The sequence below is a fragment of the Tachypleus tridentatus genome, chromosome 2, assembly GCF_004210375.1.
Source record: "Tachypleus tridentatus isolate NWPU-2018 chromosome 2, ASM421037v1, whole genome shotgun sequence".
NCBI classification, from domain to species: Eukaryota; Metazoa; Arthropoda; class Merostomata; order Xiphosura; family Limulidae; genus Tachypleus; species Tachypleus tridentatus.
In genome coordinates, this window is record NC_134826.1 from 76448743 (window position 1) to 76471556 (window position 22814).

The 22814-nt window shown below is 32.2% G+C and overlaps 1 protein-coding gene across 4 annotated transcripts in view; it reads left to right on the forward strand.

Moving 5' to 3' along the window:
* LOC143244275 (serine/threonine-protein kinase unc-51-like) overlaps nucleotides 1-22814 on the forward strand; it is a 144169-nt gene that overhangs the window by 21321 nt on the left and 100034 nt on the right. For all 4 annotated transcript variants that reach the window (XR_013025006.1, XM_076488632.1, XM_076488631.1 and 1 more), the window contains exons 4-7: nucleotides 1504-1536; nucleotides 4434-4470; nucleotides 6973-7023; nucleotides 11267-11463. Coding sequence is in view for 3 of the 4 variants with exons in the window: in XM_076488632.1 (XP_076344747.1) it covers nucleotides 1504-1536; nucleotides 4434-4470; nucleotides 6973-7023; nucleotides 11267-11463 (318 nt within the window). In the remaining variant the exon portion in view is untranslated. The remainder of the gene's footprint in view (nucleotides 1-1503; nucleotides 1537-4433; nucleotides 4471-6972; nucleotides 7024-11266; nucleotides 11464-22814) is intronic.

The following is a 22814-nucleotide window of genomic DNA, read 5'->3' on the forward strand; positions in this document are numbered from 1 at the left end:
TTCTCTGAATTGAATGACAAAATATGTAAAATTGTAGTATGTTGATTTTTTTCAATCATATTTAATTATAAAGAATTAACAAAAAAGCAAGAGTTATTCTAACTTTAAAAACAATGCAAAATATCTTAAATGTGCCTGAAATGAAGTAATGCAAATTTAGAATAAAATCTTATATCTATCTGCATTAGTAAATATTTTGACTGCTCTTTTGTAGTTGAAATGTTCATCAGGCCTTCCCATTGAAAGAATAATTGAATATTAAGTGAATTATGTTGTGATAACCTCTTGATCTGGACAGTGTTAAGGTGCATTTTATCCATTTCTTGATTGAAGAATGAGTTTTTTCATCCAATCAATTTATTATGGTCCCTTAGTGGCACAGTTACATGTCTGCAGACATAAATTACAAGAAACTGGATTTCAGTGCCTGTAGTGAGCAAAGCACATGTAGGCAATTGTATAGTTTTGTGTTTAATTCCAAATAAACAAACAGATTAGATGATTATTTTTTTGTCCAAGACACAAACTTACGAGTTATCTTGACTGCTGTGCACCCATGTCTAGTCATGCATAGATGACATCATAACCATGTATAATGTTTATTTTAACCATGTACAGTATTACTGTTATGAAGCTTCAGCAGAATATGTGCTGCTGTTTGCCTGTCTAAGATATTGCACATACAATTTCTGGAATGACTCATTTACTGTTGAAACATAATTTATCTAATAGGCTAAAATAAATAGATAATAAAAATCTAACAATTCCAAACATATCGTATTTAAGGTCTAACAAATCTATTGTAACTTTAATTTATTTTCCTGTTGCAACTACATATTATGTAGGTAGAGCAGAATTTTTCTGTGAAAACACCACTGATAATGCAAGTACATATAAAATTATGATAGTGAAATTAAAATATATATAGTAATAATCTCAAACCTATAATTTCTTGAAATTTGTGAAATTTCTTCATGTTTAACCTGTTTAGTTTTTGTCAAGCAAAGTAATCAATCTGTTAAGTCTGTTGTCTGGATAGTAAGCAGTTTACAATATTTCAAATTTGGTCAGACTTTTGGCTTCTGTTATAAACATTTTAAAATATTCTGACAAGAAAAGATGTATTATTAATTGAATGTAAAAATATGTATATAATCATATTATACACCAATTTATTTTCATTTATATGCATGTTTTATTTGTGAAAATTACCAAACCTATATGTGTGTGTGTGTTTTGCACTACACCGTACTTTGATAAATGTGTTGTGAAACTACAAAGTATGTTAATTTGACTGTTTCATGGACTTCAGTAAACTTTGGTTTTGTCTTCACTTGAACTGAATTAAAATAGAAATTAGTTATTGAGACCAGACAACTGAAACAGAACAGTTTATTTTATTCTGAGTGTGTCTGAATTTTTATATCATAAAGTTGTAATGGAGATTCTGTTTCACATTTTATTTTTACATGTAATCATATTCATCAAACTTTTCTGTTGCAGGAAACTGCACACCATGTGTATTTGGTTATGGAAGTAAGTTATCTTTCATTCTTTAATTTTTGCATAAATATTTCAAGTGAGCATATTCATGTTAGAAATTTTTGTTTGTACTTTGAGTTAAGGTATCTAGCTGATGTTTTATATAAGGTTATTGTGTGACTCTCTTGTCATATATGCAGTGTATTCTCTGTGCAGTTCCTACCATAGAATATGAATATATGCAGTAATTTTCATATTTTTGTTGTTGTTGTTGTTGTACCAGGTTTTCACAGGAAGCTACTATGGTACATAAAATGATAGGTCAGTATTAACCCTCTCTACATTGGTTATGCAATTGTTGGCTTGCATTCAACATTTTATCAAACTACTATTTTATGAATTTATGTTAAGAAATTTGGAATCAAATTGTGGATTATAATTCAAACTTTATTATATATGAATTAATTTCTTAATTTAAAAGTAAATATGAAAAGAACACAAGTATAGATTTGAGTGAATCTTGTGGTATGTTGAATGCAGCACTGTTTAAAATTAGGTGTATGTGATACCAAAATACTAAGTCTATAACTTTGTACAAATTAGGAGCTCAAATTATTCATATTGAGAAGCTAGAATATAAATTAAAAACCTTGTATCTTTTTATTTTGCTGAAATATGGTTTATGTACTGAATCAAACACAGTGCCCCTGTTCAACTCTCTTCATTTTTTGAAATAGTCTCTTATATAATGCTTACTTCAATATATGACATGTGAATAACCAATCAACAGCTTAGAATGTCCCCAGAGTAGTTTTTTCCACCATTTTAATCTTTGAAAAAGATTCCATATTCTTTCAGCCCAAGATTTCAATGAGGTAGGTTGTGTCTGTAGTATGAGCTGTTACACAAAACTGTCTCAACAAAATTATTATCAGTATTGTATTTAATTCCCCTAATTGCTGTTGGGGGCTCCTTGTGTATGTTATGTAGAAAATGGGTGATTTAATCTACTATTATTTTTGGTTAATTCGTTATATATAAAATTTGTTGCAATGAGCATAAAATTAATCAATATGATCTTATATATAGACTGCATTTGTAATGAACTGTGTAAGACAAGGTAGTGATTTGCAGGTTAATGACCAGAATTTCATATTAATTTTTTTTTACCATAGTATTAATGGTCATCACATCTCAATTTTTTCTTTATGTACACATTTTTTCTAAACTAAAATATATTTGCTGCTGTTGAAAATACTTTATATTGTATTTTTCTCTTGAACAGTGCCAAAATAAGCAGTTTTTCAGTTCTTAGTTAAATGGATATTTGATGTTTGTGTTGAATTATTTTCATATTTGAATAAATTAATGTTTTTTGTTACATTGATAACCTTATATTCTGCACACATGCACCAACACAAAATAAAACTTTTCTAAGGCAGAATTGCACAGGACTAAGTAAAATTTCTGGCTTAAGCAGGTTTTCTGACTAAGACAGTGAACATGCATTTCTTTAATTATATATTTAATTTTTGAGCAGAACGTTATACTTGCTTGACTTGAGGGAAGTAAGATGTTTGTAAATAAACTTGTTATTCTGTTTATGCTATATTTACTAGAATATGAACAAAAACAGATATTCAAAATATACACAAGTTAACATCTTAACTTTATTTTAAGAAAGTGTCCAATTTTAACTGTTTCTTTTCTTAATGGGCTTTCTCATGTGGTTAAAAGAGAACACCAATTCTATGGCCTTTTCATGAAGTTCATTTTCACTCTTCATTTTTGCATACAATTTGATAGCTTTATTATAACTTAACACTTGCGATAAAGTAGGAATTTCTATTTCCTCACTATCTTTTCCACTTTATTCATCTTCTGAATTTCTGTTACCATCTTCTGATTCTATTATAGATTTTAAATCAATTTCATCAGTTTTTATTAAAACATTCGTGTCAAAGTTCACAAAACTTTCTGCATTCACAGAATCATCAGCACCAATCATCTCAGAGTTTGGATTTCACTAGAATCATCAAAACAAACAACTTTTCCACAATCTTTGTCATTATCAAGAATAAATCTACAGTTTCAAAAGCATTTTATTACACATTTATCTTTCATGCATTTGATTGAATGACTTAAAAATGCCATTGCATCTACTACATCAATTTTCATGATTATTTCAGATGCTCTCTGACAGTTGTCCGTGTTTGCAATAATATGTTGAAGCATCAATTTTCTGTATTTCGGTTTTATACACTATAATTCTATTATCTAGTGGCTGTAGAGCTAATGTTGCACATGGAGGTAGAGAGACTAAATGAACATTTGAAAGTTGAATTTTTGGATGACAAGTTGCATTATCTAAGAAAAGTAGAATATTCCCATTTTTTTGTTCACATCTTTAGTTTAATTTGTTCAAAAATTCCTTGAATATAGCACTTGTCATCCATGCTTTATTATTTGCTTTCCATTCCACAGAGTTGATTTTTTCCTAAATTTTGAAATGCTGCAAATTTTCAGTTTTACCTATTACCCATGGTTTCTCTAGTTTTCCATCAGCCAGTGTAACTAAAAGTACAGTCAATCATTCTTTCAAATAATGACCTTCAGAATAATGATGGCAGAAAAAAGAACAGAATTTAATTAAACAATAATGTATTAATATCACTACACAACGAAGTTTTTGCTTCTTGAACACTGTTGGGTGTTCCTTATAGATTTTTGGCTTCTGATCACGAAAATCACAGGTTTAATGCTAGTTAAAGTTTAGCTGTTTTAATTAAGTAAACTGTACTCTATAAATGTTTTAAAATTTCTTTTTTTTTTTACTTTGTTGTTGACACTAATTACAGTCAAGGGTATATATGAAATGTTTTAACTTATTTCTTTTCTTCTGTTTTATTATTGCTTGTGTGTTTGAAGGTCCTCTTTTTTTGTTTTTACAGTTTTGCAATGGAGGTGACCTAGCTGACTATTTTCATGGTAAGATATTGTTTTTGTATGTGTGTGAAGTTTATACTTAGATATATAAGGTACACTTTTGAATCATAATTGTCTATTAAATTCTTGCTTCCAAGTTGAAAAGTCACTTAGCTCAAAGTAATATTTTATAAAGTACAAAATATACTACATTTACAAATGCTAGCTCTGGCTAATTATCTTTGTTAAACTTTATTTATCACTCGGAGTAAATTAGACTAGACAAGAAAATTATTTTTGGTTTTGATTAAACCAGTTATAGGATATGCTAAGCATACCTATGGTGTGATGTATGTAGTAATTCACTCTAAAAGAAATACTAATTAAAACATTGAAATGGTCAGCGGTATTGGAATAAAGTTTTTACATTGTGCACCCAAAAATGTTGATCATTCAAGTGTTTCAGTTGTTTATATACACAAGTACTTGAAATTTTAGCCTTTTAATTTTACAAGTTTCTATACAAGTCTGGAGAAATGCCACATTTATTTCCAGAGCTTGAAAATGTACGAAGAATCATATCTCTGTTGTTAAAGTCTGGAATTTAGCTCGTGTCATGGGTAGAGCTGGACTATTTAGTCTGTTAATTGATGTAATCAATAACCTGTGAGAAACAGTTATGCAGATTAATGTTCTATAAACTAGTTGATCAGTTGATTAATGTTGTGAAATAACTGACTAATCAAAATCAATGTTTCCAATTGGTACTGTTTGATTATTTCAACAGTCAATTTATTAAAATTACAATTAAAGTAATTGTCACAAAAATAGTCAACAAATCATAATTAGTGTGTCTCAGAATGGATGGTATGGGTATTGAAATTTTTACTAACGAAGTAGAGAACAACGTTTCCACCTTCCTAGGTCATCTTCAGGTTAACAAAGAGTCTGCAACTGACCATTGCTGGGCATGTCTTGGGGATGAGAGTATAAACAAGTACAGGATTATATGGGGTGCTGCCATTAAATCTTAGGTTATTATTTAGTATAGGTATAAAGGTGTTCCTTTATATTGGTTTAATTTTGGTTTTAGTTGTTGTATAAGTATGGCTTCTTTGATTTTGCACTTGTTTATACTTGTTTCCCTACTTAGTATCTTGGTGTTTTCTATGGTTATGGTGTTTTTATTTGGTTTGAAGTGTTCATAAACATGTGGAGGTGTTTGTTTTTTTGTTCTTTGAATCTGGTTTCCATTTTTCTGCTTGTTTTGTCAACATAGAAGTTGTGGCACTATATTGTTTCAACAGTGTTCTTTGTTACAAAATAAACAACAGTGAATTATACAAGTTTAGTAGTAGTGCTTGCTGAAACCTTACAACATTCTGATTTGTCTCTATTTTGAGTAACAGTTTCTCAAAGTATGGATATGATTGTTATAAATTTGCCAAGTAGTTTACCTAAACACAGCATAAAACAAAGAAATCACATTACTAGAGATTGTTTAAGGCTCAGTAAAGGGACCTTGTTGATGTTTGTCTCTTTGTTTGGAATTGTGTTTTTTTTTTAATGTTCTAATAGATATATGTGATTTAATTGAATTGCAATGTTTATAAACATAAGGTGTGTTTTCTATAATCACCAAATAAAGGTGCCATCAAATCATCAGATGTTTAGTAAGTATGATAGACAATTACAAAATATGTAGATGACTTGTATCTCTATTGGTTATTGATTTTATATTTATTGTATTGAAACAATATGCAGGAAGAGAACTTGTAGATGTCTATCTATCCAGTTAAAAGTATTAAACTTTTCATATCAAGTAAAAAAACTTATATTTTTTGAACTAGGTGCTAACTTCAAAACCATATATTTGTGCTAGGAAAGCATGAATTTTTGAAAGTAACTTGTTAATCTGATGTTTAGGATTTTTTTAGTTTCATCATTCAGTTATTTGAGACTTATTTAAAACCTTACTAATATTTTGTTTTTTAAAAGTTCAAAATATTACTATATGTTTTGAGTATGTTATTTTGTCCAAAAAACAGAAAAAGGTATAGATATTTTATAACTTAATCATCCTTTGTAATATTTTGTTATTAAATTCTCACCTTATTCATTTTAATCAGACCAAGTCATTTGTCATTTTTATGCTTTTTCAAAGATTAACTTGGAAATACTACATTGGGGTTTATGAATCGTATTTTTATGGGTTGAAATTATGAAGTCCTATGTGTCATTTTGTTAGTTATTGCTTTTCCTGTTTCTACCATTTATTTGTTCTTTATCCCACTCACCTGGATCTTTATAAAACTTAATAGGTACATTGCATAGTTTATGGACTTGTAGTCGTGGTTTGGTTATGCAATATTTTGTATACTACGTGTTAGTGAATACTGAAATATAGTAGTCCTTTTCAACTCTAAAAGAGAGAAAAATTAGACAATTTTAACTTTTGCATTTAAGATTTTTTCATTGAATTACAAACATTAGGATATAGTTTCATGTTCATTTAAAACAATTGTTATTTTAACTGTTTTTACATTGTATTTTTGTTAATTCCAGCTAATGGTACCCTCAGTGAAGCTGTGTTGCAGCTTTTTCTTCGACAGATTGGTAAGCTTTCTTTTTTTCATGCATGTTCCTGGTGAGTTCTGTAAAAACATTTATGTATGTTAGTTTGTAATAATATGTATTTGTATACTTTTATGTTGGTTTATAATGGCTGTGTATATTTTATGAAATTCTTATTTTTCCTGAAACTGTTTAAATATCAGTATCACACATTTGATGTACAGTATAAAAGAACATCAAAAGGTTGTAGCCAAAGTAGGCTTGACATTTTTCTTTCTCATGTTTTAAAAGTTGTTCTAATGTGGACCTACCCTCAGTTTTTTTCAAATATGTAAAGTGTGAATAAAGCTTTCAAAGAAAAATTGATATTTTGTTATGTAAAGACATTTAATATCCACAAGTTAATGTGTTGCATATTAATATTTCAAACACTGCAGTGTAGTTTCTTAAGTGCTGATCAAATGAGAAATTCTTAATCTTCAGTTTATTAAAGATTCATAAATAAAATTTTATTTGTAAACCTGAATAAAATTAAACCACCAACACATTTCTGTGCTGTGTAGAACACAAATTTGACTTTTTATACAAAAAAACTTTGGAAAACTCTTATGGAAATTGTTTTATATACAACTTAAAATGTTGAATACAATCTCCAGTGTTTTCTCTAGAATTATACTGAATTCATTCAGTTGTGTGCACATTGTTAGGTGGGGGTTTTTGAAGACTTGTATAGAAAGGGTATGCAGAAAGTAACTCTTTAGGTATTCATTCATTAAATAAGTGGGTGAAAGTAAATTATAAGTGAAAAAATTATCAAGCTGCTTCTTGTTAGTCAGTTCAGATTTAACTATTAGCACTGTACAGATTGAAATAAATTACAGTATTCTTATTTTATGCATTAAGTGGCTATCTGTGGAAAATGATTTCAAACATTCCAAAGTGTGTTGTATAGTGACTTCATTAGTGACAGTTAGATTATTTGTTGTAGATTTTTAAAATAACATATGTACATCATAAGGTTATAGATGAATATTTTAACAATGTTTTTAGTATCAAAATTTAAAATTTGAGCTTATTAAGTTACCCAATTGTAAAACTGTGGACTGGTTCACAGCTAACTGTAGTTTATGATTATCTTAGCTGTAATTCTGGTGCAACTACAAGAGATCCCTGCCTCCTTTGTATTAAAAGTGACTGGACTCACTAAGTTTATTTCCCTGTAATTTTAATTACAAATATGATCCTCTTGCAGTTCCAGGGGCATATGTATGCCACTGGTTCTAGCTTTAAATACTATTGAGGTATTTAACAGGCTGATGTTTCAAGAGAAAATATTGCTCACTACTTTGTTTAGTATTTTACTGTTTTCCAAAAATCTGGTTCTTCTCACAAAGCAACCCATTTTTTCAAGTAACGTTGCAGGCCTGTCATGGCCAGGTGGGTAAGGCATTCAAGTCATAATCCAAGGGTTGCGAGTTCAAATCCCCGTCACACCAAACATGCTCACCATTTCAACTGTTGGGGCATTATACTGTGATGGTAAAACCCATTATTTGTTAGTAAAAGAGTAGCCCAAGAGTTGGCAGTGGGTGGTAATGACCAGCTGCTTTATCTCTAGTCTTAAACTGTTAAATTAGGGACAGCTAGTGCAGATAGCCCTTGTGTAGCTTTGCACAAAATTCAGAAACAAATAATCAAGTAACAAAAGAAATGAAAGTAAGTTAATGATACTGATTGAAAGATTAATATCAACTTCAGATTAGAGGAATCTGTGCTCATAGAATGAAACTAAAAATCAACTTTACCATCAATATAGGTAATTGAATGTACTTACATTTCTGTATATAAAGATTAGGATGTATTATGTTGTGAGTTTGGTGCTCTCACTGTTAATGTTTATTATCATGTTTATGTGTTAATTATTAAGTGTTTTGTCACTAATCATGTTATAAAACTTGTTTATCAAATAAATAGAGTACAATTTCTAGCTTTCACCAGATTTACTGATATCATCAGGTACATCAACTACAATGAGTGAACTAGTAAACTGGAAACTATGAAAAACTAGCTATCCAATAACAAAGTTCCTCACCAATACTGACAAAGTACTTCCTTTAACCCTTTTCATTGCAGGCATCCTTTTCTGTATCATGAATTACATTAAAATTTTTATTAATTTGCTTTTTTTATTCCATGATATGAATAAACTTAGTTTAAAAACTTAGCTAATATTCTAAATTTTAATATATAAGATATAAGTTAATTTTATAAGGCAATAATAAAGAAATATTTCTCCTAGTAAGAGAATTGTGAAATTTACTCCTTAATTTATTTACCACCCATCTGAAAAGTACAAAATGTAATGTCAATTATTAATTATAATGTCGTCATCACTCTGGCAAAACATAATGTCTGTAATCTTCAATCTTATTTAGTTACAGTCATAACCTAGAAATTTGGACTTTTACTATGCTCACCTGTTACATCCTCTTTTTTAGAAATTACTAACAGTTCTCTCTGACATTTAAAGCTATATTATTTATAACCAACAGAAAGACTTTTAATCTATCAAGTATTGTATTATATTACACTATTTGTTTAACAGAGAATTGTCTATTTTGCTCCCAGTTGAAACATATCAGTGAGCTTAGTTGAATTTTCAATAGCTTTTGTTGCAGTTAGAAAACCAGAAAAAACTGTGATAGTTATAGTGCATTGTCTGTTTTTTGTGTGTTGTTATTCTGTGTTCTTTTGTGCATTATTTGACTGAATAAAATTTAGTGCAGTAGTACCATTAGTATCAAAATATAGGGTTAAATTTCATCAACAGTCAACAAAAAGAACAACAGAAAATAGAAGACCCAGGTGAGTATTATATTTATTTTTATGTGTATTCTTTAATTTATTATTATCAATAAAAATATCAATGTAATTAATATAGTATAATATAAAAATATTATTTAATAAAAATTAATAAATTAGTATTTTTATTATTCTAAAAGTACCTAAAATATAAATATTACAAACTTTTTAGGTTAGGTAAAATAAATAGTAAGTTTTCATGAGGTATGAGTAATCTGTGCATTATGTGATTCAGTAGAGTAATGTAAACTGTATGTTTACTAACTTATTTACAAATTTTATGGCAGGAATATTATAATAACTTTACAGTTAAGAGAGAATAAAAAAATGATATAAACAGATGTATACTGTTGCAAGTTTAAAGCTATTTAGAATAAAAAATGTAGTTTTATGTCACAATTTGAAGTCATTCTAGAAAGAAGAAAGGGCAACTTATACATTTGTTTTGTTGTTGTTGTTTTACAATGTCAACCTTATATAGTTATAAAATATAAACTTTTACTTAAAAAGTTTGAAATTTATTTAGGAAGTTTTAGAGATTACACAAATGAAATGAGATTTTTCAGATGAAGAAAGATATTTTTATCTTATCTTAAAAATCACTTTGCACTCAGAACAGTTAACACTTCATATATTCATGGAAAAATTTTTTAGTAAAAATACTTCATAAAAAAATTTTGGTATTTTTACAAATGACTTGATGCTTCCTGAAAGCTTGTGAATTTTTTAATGATTCAAATTGTATATTAGAATTCATAGTGTGGAAACTCTAAAGGTCAATTTTGGGTAGATTTTTAGGTTGAATTGATTGAAGCTGATCAAGAGAGTTACTTATTTGTCCAATGGATATTTAATTATATTTTTCAATGCACTGTGCAATTTTACTTCAAAGTATGTTCAAAGTCTATAGAATTTGCACACAAATATCATATAGTGTAAATAAATAAATCAGTCATTTAATTAGCACAAATATTTATTTTCAGAACAAATCTTTACATAGTTAACATAAGTAACAAATCTCTTGACTTTATTTTTCAAATCCATGTGTTAGTAATAAGTTTAAATAGCATTATGAGCCAAATGCTACAGATTATTAAATAACTGTATTTAATCAATAGTAAGTTAAACTTCAAATTAAATCATGAAAGTTTCCATTGTGTATACATTTAATTGCATCGGAATATAACATACGGCCAACAAAGGGTCACTTGGTCCTTCACACCTTCTTCTGAGAAAAAGGGGTGCAAAGTGTGTAATACCAAATGAGAATTTGTGGACACAAACTTCACTAGCATGATTTAGAATTCTCTTAATTGTTTTAAGTAGTTGGTTATTAACAATTGCATTGCTAACTTTCTTTAGTTACCAGTGTACATATTATTTCTGTTTTGATAACATTTTATTTGTTTGTCTATCATTGTAGCTGAGGCCATGAAAGCTCTTAATGCAAAAGACATTGTTCATCGAGACTTAAAACCTCAGAACATATTATTGTGCCATTCAGGGAAGTCGAGTCCAAAACCAAATGAGATCACTTTGAAAATAGCAGATTTTGGGTTTGCTCGTTTTCTTGAAGAGGGAGTAATGGCTATGACACTTTGTGGTTCTCCGATGTACATGGTGAGCAAGAGATCCATTAATTTCAAAAATATTGGTCTTAGAATCTTCAGTCATAATTTGTATAAAATTTTTATTAATGTGAGAAAAGAGAAATGTGTGATATTATATAAGATATTTTTTTTATATGACATTATTATTATTGATTCACTGTTTCTGATATTGACTTTTTACATGAACATGTTAAAAGTGTTTTTTGAAAAAAATGAAATAGAAATATTTGCAAGCAACATTAGAAATTTTTATCATTAGTGATACAGTATGTAAATCTCTTTCTGCAGATTTAATTAGATTTGTGTATACATTGGAGTGTTTTTTCCATTTTTCTGTGTGGCTATTTATAAGTGGCTGTCACTAGAAGGATTAAGTAAGCTGAAATTTAATATTAAAAAGTTACCTCTTCTAATATACTCAAGTTAAAAAAAGGAAACATCAGGATATTTTTTTATCAAAGCATTGCAGATCATGTATAAGTATATATCCTTATTAAATATTAATGTAACAAATACACGAATTAAGAAAATATGCAATGAAGAAAATGTAAGTACTGAATAGAACTGTTAATCCCCCTACATAAAAAAAAAGGAAAAGTGTTGGAAAGTAAGAATTATAGAGGTGTTGGATTGTTATTATCAATGCATAAGATACTAAAATCATTTACAGAAGGATAAAGCTATACTCTTTGAAATTATTGAAGAATATCAAGTAGAATTCTAGGCCAAGTAATCAGTTGTGGACCACTTTTTTGTGGCAAGGCAGTTTTGGAGAAAATGAAGTATGTTAAGCAATACTGGCACTTATTGATTCATTATCAGACACGTTACATAGACCAACTATGTTGAAGATCGTGAAAGAGTGGAATTCCATATAAACTAATAAAAAATGTTTAAAGCTTATTATGAGAGGAGTGAATGCTCTTTCAAGGCAGAGAGAGTGACATAAGCCAGCAATGCCTTCTTTTACCATTGCTTTTTTAATATTACACTGGATAAAACATCAAGGAAAAGATTGCATAGGTATCCAGGAGTGAGCCTGAGATTGGATAACCAAAACTGAATTATAGGTTTAATTGTCTGTGCAGGTAATGTAGACAGTATACTGAAAACAAAGAAATGATTACAGGATTAGCATTGTTTTCCAAAAAGATGGCTGAGAAGATAGGATTAACCATAAGTAAGAAATAGAACGAAAATATTAAAAGCATGTGGAATTGGTAAGCTTGGAGAATAAAAGAGAGCAATTAACAGTGATTTTGAATATATATGAATAAACATAGGAACAGTTAAGAGATGATAATATGAAAGCAGAAGGGATAAGCAGAATTATGTGTGGATAAAAAGATTCTGGAGTTTTAGAGAAATTAGAATATACAACACTGTAATTAAACTGGTTGTCCTGTATGGTTCTGAAGCATGGTCACATTAAATATATTTGGAAAAGAAAGTACATGTTTTTGAGAACATAGTTTTATGAAGAATTTGAGGTTTAGTGTATGATGCAGATGAGAACAGATGGAGACAACAACATAACCAAGAGATAATGAATACCAGTGAATTAACTTATTTTTAAATATAACTCCTCAGTGTGGATTCCTTTATGTGGTGAGGGGACCTCTCAGAGAAGGTTCTTTCTTTCAGTTTACATCCACCCACATGTTTGCCGTGCATGGCGACCAGTGAAGGGGAGGAGAGGATCCTAGTGTTTGAGGGGGTCCAACCCTAACACATCACTTTGGCCTTGAATTTCTGAAGCTGGGTGGCCTTGGGTTGGTTTCCCCAAGCTCAATCAGCTGCTCCACTTAGGCTAGGGTCGACCAAGTACCAGTGTTATATGTTCTCAGTGGGTGTTGTGAGCATTGTGTCTGATGCTGGTGTTTGGCTATAGTGCTCATGAAACCCTGGCATTGCTGCAGTGTCCTTGTTTGACATTGTAGGACTCTATGGTGGGTGAGGACAGTGGGCAGTGAAATGTAATCCCTTTATTATGGATACTCCCATCCACGAAAAGAATAAAAATGAAAAAATTGATAAAAATAGATTATTGGAAAATGAATACACATGGACAACTCTGTTGTACGGTCACCACTACAGTCAGATTCTGTACTTCAATTTCTAAACATGCGTTCTTTATCTGAGAAATCCTCAGGGCAAATGTTTTCCTTTTTTATTCAAAAGGGATTAAAAGGGCTTGGTGGCTCCCCTAAGTCAGTAAGGAAGTTATGATCTGGAAATATCTGAATACAAAGAGCATTGGGGATATACCCATTTAAGTTACTCCATATGCAGCTTTTAATTCTTCCGAAGGAGTTATAGTTGAGAGGAATTTAAAGAACAATCCCAACTCTGAGATACTTGCTGGTTTCTCCAGCCAAGGTGTTTTTGTGTTGTGCTGAATCTTCACTTGCAAAGATAGAATAATGCCACCTAAAATCTAGTTATTTTGACTTTTACATCTCCATATTCACCTGCAACAATCAAAGCAGGATACTTACATTGTAAGGTTACACCATATATTTCAAACCCTGGAATATATGTTTTCAGTACCAGAGATTTGGACATTAGAAGAACTCATGTCATGGATCTTTAACTGTGTTTGCTGAAGTGGCAAAGACCATGAAGCTCATGAATGCAAATTTGAACCACACTGTCAACTGCAGTGGTTCACACCCCTTGTACTTTTGTTCTTTCCCTCAGTGGGTGGAAGAGTAAGAAGTACGATGTTTGAAGATTGTAAATAATATCTCTTATCCAAAGGCTAGGAAATTAATGTCCCTCACTCCATCTCAGACATATGCTGCTGCACTCCATTTCACTTCTACAATGGGAGTGCAGACAGATTTCTCCATGCCTCCAACAGAATCACTTTCAATTACCTCAAGAGTTTTTTTCCCCTTCCATGATTAAGAGAGTAGATGAGTCAATGTCTATTCCCATCTCTGTCCCCTTTACTTCTTCCAGTGGCTCCCAGGATCCACTTCTTTTGATTCCAGATTCTGGCATTTTCTCAGGTCCATCATCTTCTCCAGCCCCAAGATGCAGAACGATTATTTGTTTATGCCCTCAGTTGCTGGAATCTTTTAATGATGGAGAACTGCCCATTTGACTTGGGGTAGGATCCATAGATATCAGTAGACCTTCTAATAAGGAGAAAGAAAGAAAAGAGATATGGTCCAAAACAAAAGGGCTTTCTGTGCAATTCTTCTCCAGGTAAATAAAAATAGCAACATTAATACAGTGGAATTGTCAAAGCTTCCATTCTAATATAGATGATATCAAGGCACTGATTGATTCCTCTCATCCTATGTCTTTCCACAGAGGATACATTTCTTAAACCTGTTGATACAGAAATCTTTCTGCAGTTTTCATTGTACAGAAATGATAGATTGTGAGATGAACGAGTGTATGGAAGGATGGCACTGCTGGTCAATCAGCATGTGCCCACCCTGTCTTTGACACTCAACCCATCCTTGGAGGCTGCAGCCATCCATGTTTTCTTGGGTCATACCATCAATGTTTGTTCTCTCTACCTGTCTCCTGAAGAGAACTATGATCAGTCAGATCTTGAACAGTTGCCATCTCCCTTTTTAATCCTGGGGAACTTTAATGGACATAATCCCCTCTTGGTAGGTGCTAATATTGAGCATATGATCTTGGATCACAACCTTTCTCTTTAATACTGGTGTTTATATTTATTTTCATGTACCTAGTCAGTCCTTTACTGCTATTGATCTCTCTGTCTGCTTCCCTTCACTATTCTTCCACTTTTCATGGAGGGTTGACAGTAACCCATGGGGCAGTGATAATATTTGTCATTCTGAGAGAGACTGGCCATGGTTGATGCCACCTGATCTACGTGCCCTGAAGAAAGCTAAACCAAGCCAACTGGTCCTATTTCACTGCTCTCTTGGAACTTGATTCTGCCATCGTCTGTAGGCCATTGGCAGATGACTGTGTGGCTGCAACGATTGACTGTATTATTCAGGCAGCTACTCAATGTATTCCTGACCTTGACACATTTTCCATGGTATTCTTTTCCTTGATGGAATCCTACCTGCCACCATGGTATGGAAGACTCAAAAAAAGGCCTGGGATACCTCATCACTTTTCAGCAGGCTCGTGCACATGCTTGGCAGGTTAGACGTCAAAGCCAGAAGGAATCCTGGATTAAATTCTCAACCAGCATCTCTTCTACCACCAGTTCCAAAGTCATATGGGACAAGATTTGGAAGGTCATTTGGCAGAATAATTCTGTCCCCCTTTCAATATTGCTCTCTGATGGCCAGGAAGTTTCTGATACCCAGAGCGTTGCTGATACTCTCAGTGAAAACTTTTGCAGGGTATTTAGCATTTCTGCTTCACCCTCCACCTTCTTAGCCATTAAGACTTGGGCAGAGCAATTGCCTCCTTCCTTTCAGGCTGGTCATCTCTGGGACTATAAATTGCCCTTTTACACTGCTCTTTTATGCTGGTGAAACTCAAGCTTGTTCTTCATTGGTCTAGCACTACATTGGTCAGACCTGATATACACTACAAGATGCTACAGCATCTCTTTTTTGCTTCTCTTGCTGTTATTCCGATTGTTTTTAACTGGATCTGGCAGGAGAATGTTTTTCCTGATGTGTGATGCCAGGCTATTTTCCTACCTTTTTCTAACTTGGGAAAGATTCAAAGATTCCTTCAATCTACCATCCAATTGCTTTGATGAACTGTCTCTGTAAGACCTTAGAGAGGATGTTAATGCTCATCTTGTTTGATTCCTTGAGTCAAACAACCTCCTTTTGCACACCCACTGTAGGTTCCAATGACAGAGCTCCACTGTGGACCACGTGATTCAGCTTGAAATGACAACATCTTGTGTCACTATTCTTTGAACTTGAGAAAGCTTATGATACTACTTGGAGGTATGGCATTTTGTGAGACCTTCACTTATATTGGTTGTATTGCCATTTACTTATTTCTATTAAAATTTTTTTTAATGGACAGGTGATTCCAAGTTTGTGTGAGTTCAACACTTTCTTGTTCTTTCCTACAGAAACTTGGAGTCCTTCAGGACTATCTTGAGTCCTATCACACTTTTCAATATAAAGATTAATGCCCTTGCTGGACAACTCCCTCCTACTGTTGCAAACAGGCTTTATGTCAACAACTGACACATCTCACGTGAGTCATTGAACATGAGGTTTATTGAGTGGCAGCTACAAACTACTCGCAGTTGTTTACAGAAGTGGATCACAGCAAACCATTTTAACTTTTCTCTCTTTAAAACCGTTTGCATGCACTTTTCCTACTAACAGGGTATTCACCCTGATCCTGAACTCCGTGTTGGGAAAGTTGTGCTTTCCATGGTCCCTGAGGCAGAGATCTTGGAGTTTATATTTGACCATACAAGTTGACCTTTATGCCACACATTGAGCAGCTATGTGTTAAGTGTACAAGGGCACTGAACATCCTAGAGGATCAATGTTCTGTGCTAAAGATTTGTTGTGCCTTCATTTAATCAAAACTGGACTATGAGTCTCTGACATATGGCTCTGCCAGGAATATGGCTTTGAAGATGCTGGACTCCATTCATCATCAGGGGCTTTAGCTTTGCACGAGGTGCTTTCCATACTTTCCAAGTCCAGAGTTTATACATAGGCTTACAAACCTCTTCTACACCTTTGCCAGTTGCAACTATCTTTACTGTATGCTTCAAAACTTTGTTCTTTACTGCAGCATCTCACCTGGAGTTGTTTTTCTTCCTCAGTGGGCCATGCTTTTATGAAACAGGTGATCTGCCATTGTTCCTTTTGGCCATTGTATCCAGGCACAGTTGGATGAATTGGGTTTGTCTTTGGACAGCATTGCTGTATCCACTAATCAGCCCATTCCACTATGGCTTGCTACCATCTCCAACTGTGACATTTCTTTGAGTCATATGAAGAAGTCAGATACTCCCAATTTGAAGTACTGCCTTATATTTGCCAAACATCTTTTGAACCGTCCTTCCATTCCAATTTATAGAGATGGTTTGAAATGAGGTGACTCTGTGGATTCTGCCATCATTTTTTGTGGTTTGATGGTTGGGCACAAAATCCCCTCTACAGTTTTTATGTTCACAGCCAAATTGTATGCCATTTTTCTTGTCCTGGATCACAAAGAAGCCAAGCAGTCCTAAAATTGTGCTATTTATACCGACTTGCTTAGCTTTTACTGGCCCTGGAATTGCGTCATGTTAGTTCTCACCCTGCTCTTGCTGATATTCAAAATCGACTGGTCCATTTATGTTTAGCATTTACTTCTATCCAGTTCTTCTAGATATCAGGCCATGTTTGTATTTGCTGGAACAAACTCACTGATACCACAGCTCAGTCTGTCTGCTCCAGTGCTATAATTGTCATGCATGTTCCATATATGTACCATGGTCCTGTATTCAAGGCTTGGCTCCATGCCATTTGACAGACGACTTGGAGTGAGCAAAGTGATGACAAGCTTTTTCAGATAAAACCATCTATTGGACTTTGATGGTCTTGTTTCTGTATGAATTAGAAGGAGGAAGTTGTCCTAATTAGACTGCATTGGCCACAGTTTTTTAACTCTTCTTTTATCATGGACTGATGCACCAATGTGTTGTTTGTGTGACTCTAGTCATAATAACCTGCATTTTATTATCGTGCCAGTGTTACAGCTCTGAGTGAGGGCCCTATTTTAGATAGGGTAGAGGTTTTCTTCTGATGCTGGACAATGTCACTATTGCCAATGATGCTGTACACCTGACAAATGTTTTTAATTTTTTGGGGTTCATTGACCTTTTTGATGCTATTTAAGTTTTAAATCAAAAATTGGACTTTGATTTGTTTTAACATGCTTCCTTTTTACAAATATTAATAATTATACTTTAATTTTTTACCAGTGTTTTGGTGCAGATAACCTAGTTAATTTATGCCATAAAATGCCAACCAATGTTTTTAAATGTACTCTTCAAAAAAAGAAAGGCAAAATTTGAGACATATTGTTAACAAGTTTATTCTGGGTAGTTCTGTATGACATGTGTGAAACTTTGCACATTCACTGCTGAACATCCAAAGTCTGCAAAGGCGAAGTCCACGCTCACTAGTTTAAGTTTAACGTCACTCAACGTCAATAACAAGTATGCCCCCAGTGAGCATCAATAACTGCTTGGCATCTCCTGCCCATGGAAGCGATGAGATGATGAATCACATCCTGTGGAATGGCTGTCCATTCAGCCTGCAAAGCTGCTGCAAGCTGAAGTAGATTTTGCGGTTGAGGTTGTCGCAGTCGCAGACGTCGGTCCACACAGAGTCGGGCTGTGTGAGGATGGGCGTTGTCATGTTGAAAAACGTTGTTGACGTTCACCGTGATGGGTTGCACATGGGGCCTAAGAATCTCGTCGACGGTTGCGTATGGTCTGATCGGAAATCCTACGCAGCCCTGGTACGGTTGAGGCAGTAGATGTCGCAGTGGTGGTCCTATCCCGAAGGTGACGTAACCGGATGTGGGCATGGTCACACAAGGTCTGCCAGATCGTGGACAGTCACAAGTTGATCCATGTTGTTGGTGACGATTCCATAGCCTTGTGATGGTGCTTGGGTGGACATTCACAACTCTGGCAACATCTGATCGAGATTCGCCTGCTTCCAAGCGACCAATGGCATTGTTGCGTTGTGCTTCAGTCAGTCTTGGCGTAACTGTATTGCATGTCGGTGGCTTAACACTGAGCTATGGAAACCGAGAACCTGTCACTTTTATAGGGATTTTGCACATGTTGCACTTGCAGAACATGCAGATTTCTCAAACAAATTTATTGGACACGAATGCGTTTTGGCGAAAAATCTGATGTTTTCCTCTGTTTTCAAAGTGCACAACTTTTATTGTCATTTTGGTCTGATAATCAGTGCCTTAACACGTGTAACATCACATACTCTGAGCTTGTAACGTTATTACATATATTTCTCTTTAAAATAACAAAAATATCCCTTTTGCATTTCTTTTTTTAAAGAGTATATTATGAAGGAAGAATGAGGTTTGTTGGGTGAGAAAAAACATGGTAAGGTATTGTAGAGGGTAATTTTGATGTTTGTATAGAAGGTGAGGAATGGTCAGAGGTTGTACAGGACAGAGAGAGACTGTCTCCGTGATAGTGGCCAGAGGTTGAAAGGCCTGTATGCTATAGTAGTAGTAGTTATATGAAGAATTGAACATGAACTCATTGTTATTAAATTTGTGTAATATTATTTAGTTAGTGTTTTGCCTCTAATAATAATTATTATTCAAAGTGAATAATGTTTTAAAGGATATACATTTTAAATACTGTATTTTTTCGTATATAAGAGGCATTTTTTCCCCCAAAAAAAGGGATATCACACCCCCCTGCATCCTATACACTGAAGGTCAAACATCTTATGCCTCCCTAGGCATAACATACCTTGTACAACAAGGGCTAAAAACTAGTGCAGTCAACCTTTACACATCCCTGGGCTTGTTTTTTCCTCTCATAGGCCATATGGGAAACGACTGTAGAACAGTGTTCCATTAACCTTGCTTCAACTTAAATTAGACATTGTTCTTACAGTACTAGTCATATCTATAAAGAACACAATAAAAAAAAGTACCAAAACTTTTTACTTCCCCATAATGTGGAAACTAATAAAGGTATTTAAAAAAATGTGATGTGATAAATTGCATTAATGGCATCAAAGATGATATTGTTTGAGGACAAGTGAGAATGAACTTTCAGAATTTGTTTTCAGTGAATTCTGTGATGCAAAAGAAGATTTTGAAAGTTTATCATAATGAGTGAACAATGTAAATGTATGAAACAAATATATTTTATTTTATTATGGACACTACTTTGAAGTATTCTAAAAAATATATTCTGCTGCTGAACAAATAAATAAATGATAACGGTGAAAAATGTTTTTTTCCCCTGAAGATGGCCTTGAAAATAGGGATGTCTTATACACTGAAAAATGCAGTTCTTGATGAAACTGCATTTTTCCTCAAAATATGTATTTTGAAGTATGCTTTTCATAGAGATTAAGATTAAAAATGATTTTACCTTTCAAGTTAAACTATTTCCATGAAAATAAAACAAGTATTGTCAACTTCCTTGATTGTATTAATTACATGTGATAAATAACAGAATAATGTAGTTAAAGTAAAATCTAACCTTTACGTTCAGTAAACTTAAATATTATACTTTGTGTCAAATTACATTCTGCATTATATGCATCTATGAATGTATAATTACTAGTGTTGTTTTTTTATATTTAATAATAACAAGAGATTTCATAAAGTAATACAGACTGTTAATTCAAATTGTGATATGGTAAGGTATGAATATATTACAATTACATCATAATATATATAAGGTATAGAGAATTCAGTTTACAGTATATTCTATAGTATAATGAATTTTGACAACAGTTAAAAATTAAAGATTCTGGTTCATTCGTGTGATTCAAACTCATAACAGTGCATTTTCAATATTATATTACCATTAATTTCCAGTTCTGTGTGAGATAATTTTTCAACTCTCCAACTCTACACATTTTGTACTTTCTCTGAATAAAATATGTTGTATTTGTGGAAATTTGAAGCATTTAAAACACGTTTCATTGTGAAATGTTTTTTGAACTCTCAAAACAACTTCAGTCATTTTGACCAACTACCTAATTTTTTGTACTTGTATTTTATACTTTATAGATTTGATACTACTAACTTTTAAAATAGTATGTATATCTTCACAAAATTTGACAGTCTTTCAGCACACATTACAAGCCTTTCGCAAAAAATTATATTTTTAGTGAAGTATTTTTAATTAAATAAAGATTTGCTCATGAATGCATTGAACTTTTGTTTAGAGTAGTCCATATGCAAGGTTATTATCCTATTATAGTTAGAAATACTTTTCCTTATCTCCATTTTCAAATTTCATTTGTATAATCTCCAACATTTTTCTAAATATTTCAAATGTTTGTTTTCAGTATTTGTATTTTATCTGTTATTTTCTTTATAACTGTATATAAGATTAGTCAATTCGACCAACCTCATGACCAAAAAAAAAAATCTAACTACCCAATTTTTTCAAGAATGACTCAAAATTATAACATGAAACTATGTCTGTTTATTTTTCGGAAGCTTTAAATTCATAACAATATATATCTATAATCATTGTTTTATTGCTCTTTAAACCATATCTAACTATTATTCATGCTATTATTAGCTGTAAATCACTTGGGGAACATGGAGCTCACTTTATTTTTGAATCATGTTACCCACAAGCTGTTCATGTGCTCATGAAATATTGTTATCTTATTACTTATTTTACAGAATGTAATCTTAACTCACCTAAACATATCCCTGTTTATACATTTTTTAGTTACTTTGATGATAATAAAGAATAAACAGGAAAAACAATGTTAATAATGCTTAATTCTACCTTTTTTATAATTATGGTGGTGATGCACTTAATTTTTATTTAATTAAATAATGCACCAGAAAATATGGACCAATAGCATGCAAAAAGTGGACAATTTCTCCTAACCTGTATAATTTTTCTGGCTCTCTAACTGTGCAACAAGCCATTACAAATTCATCCAAGCTCAGTTATCTCTCCTGTGGGAATGAAGCCTGTACTAACAGTGAAATTGAAAATTTTCCTTTCAGAAAACAGTGTTATACAATATGTCATTGGCTTTCTATTGGGTATAGATAATAGAATTAAATGTAAAAAAGAATTTCTGACAACTTCTAAAAGAGTAGATGTGGCATGGGGGTCAAATTTTATATTTGACAGCTTTGTAATATAACAAAATTGAGGCTATCAAAATTAAAAATTAATAACTTGTATACTGTTCTAATATTAATTATTAGCTATAATTTTATGGTGTACTAATTGGTATAATGTAAACAAAAAGTAGATTAACAAAGTTTTGAATGTGATTTTCTTTCTTCATTCAAGCACTTACCTAGCAGGTAAAGTCAAATGTAAACATCGCCTAACACAGCAGTATTTTTGACAAAATGATATTCAATGTGTTTAAGTGCAAAATGGATTGAAAAAGTCAACCTCCTCTTTTACATGAAAAATATTTCTTTTTCTATGTAACTTCAACATCATTATTCAAATAATTTGCATTGACTCAGTAAACTTGCACTCATGTTACATGTCCGTTAATATGAAACTGACCTTTAGTCTTCCCTCTCTTTGCTGTATTTTAGAGGACTATTATTTTGTAATATAGTCGCATTTCAATTATTATACATTATACATGTGTATAGATTATTCCTATTTAGAAATAAATTATTAAACTTATTTTTCTTAAAATACACAATAATAAATCTAGATGTAAA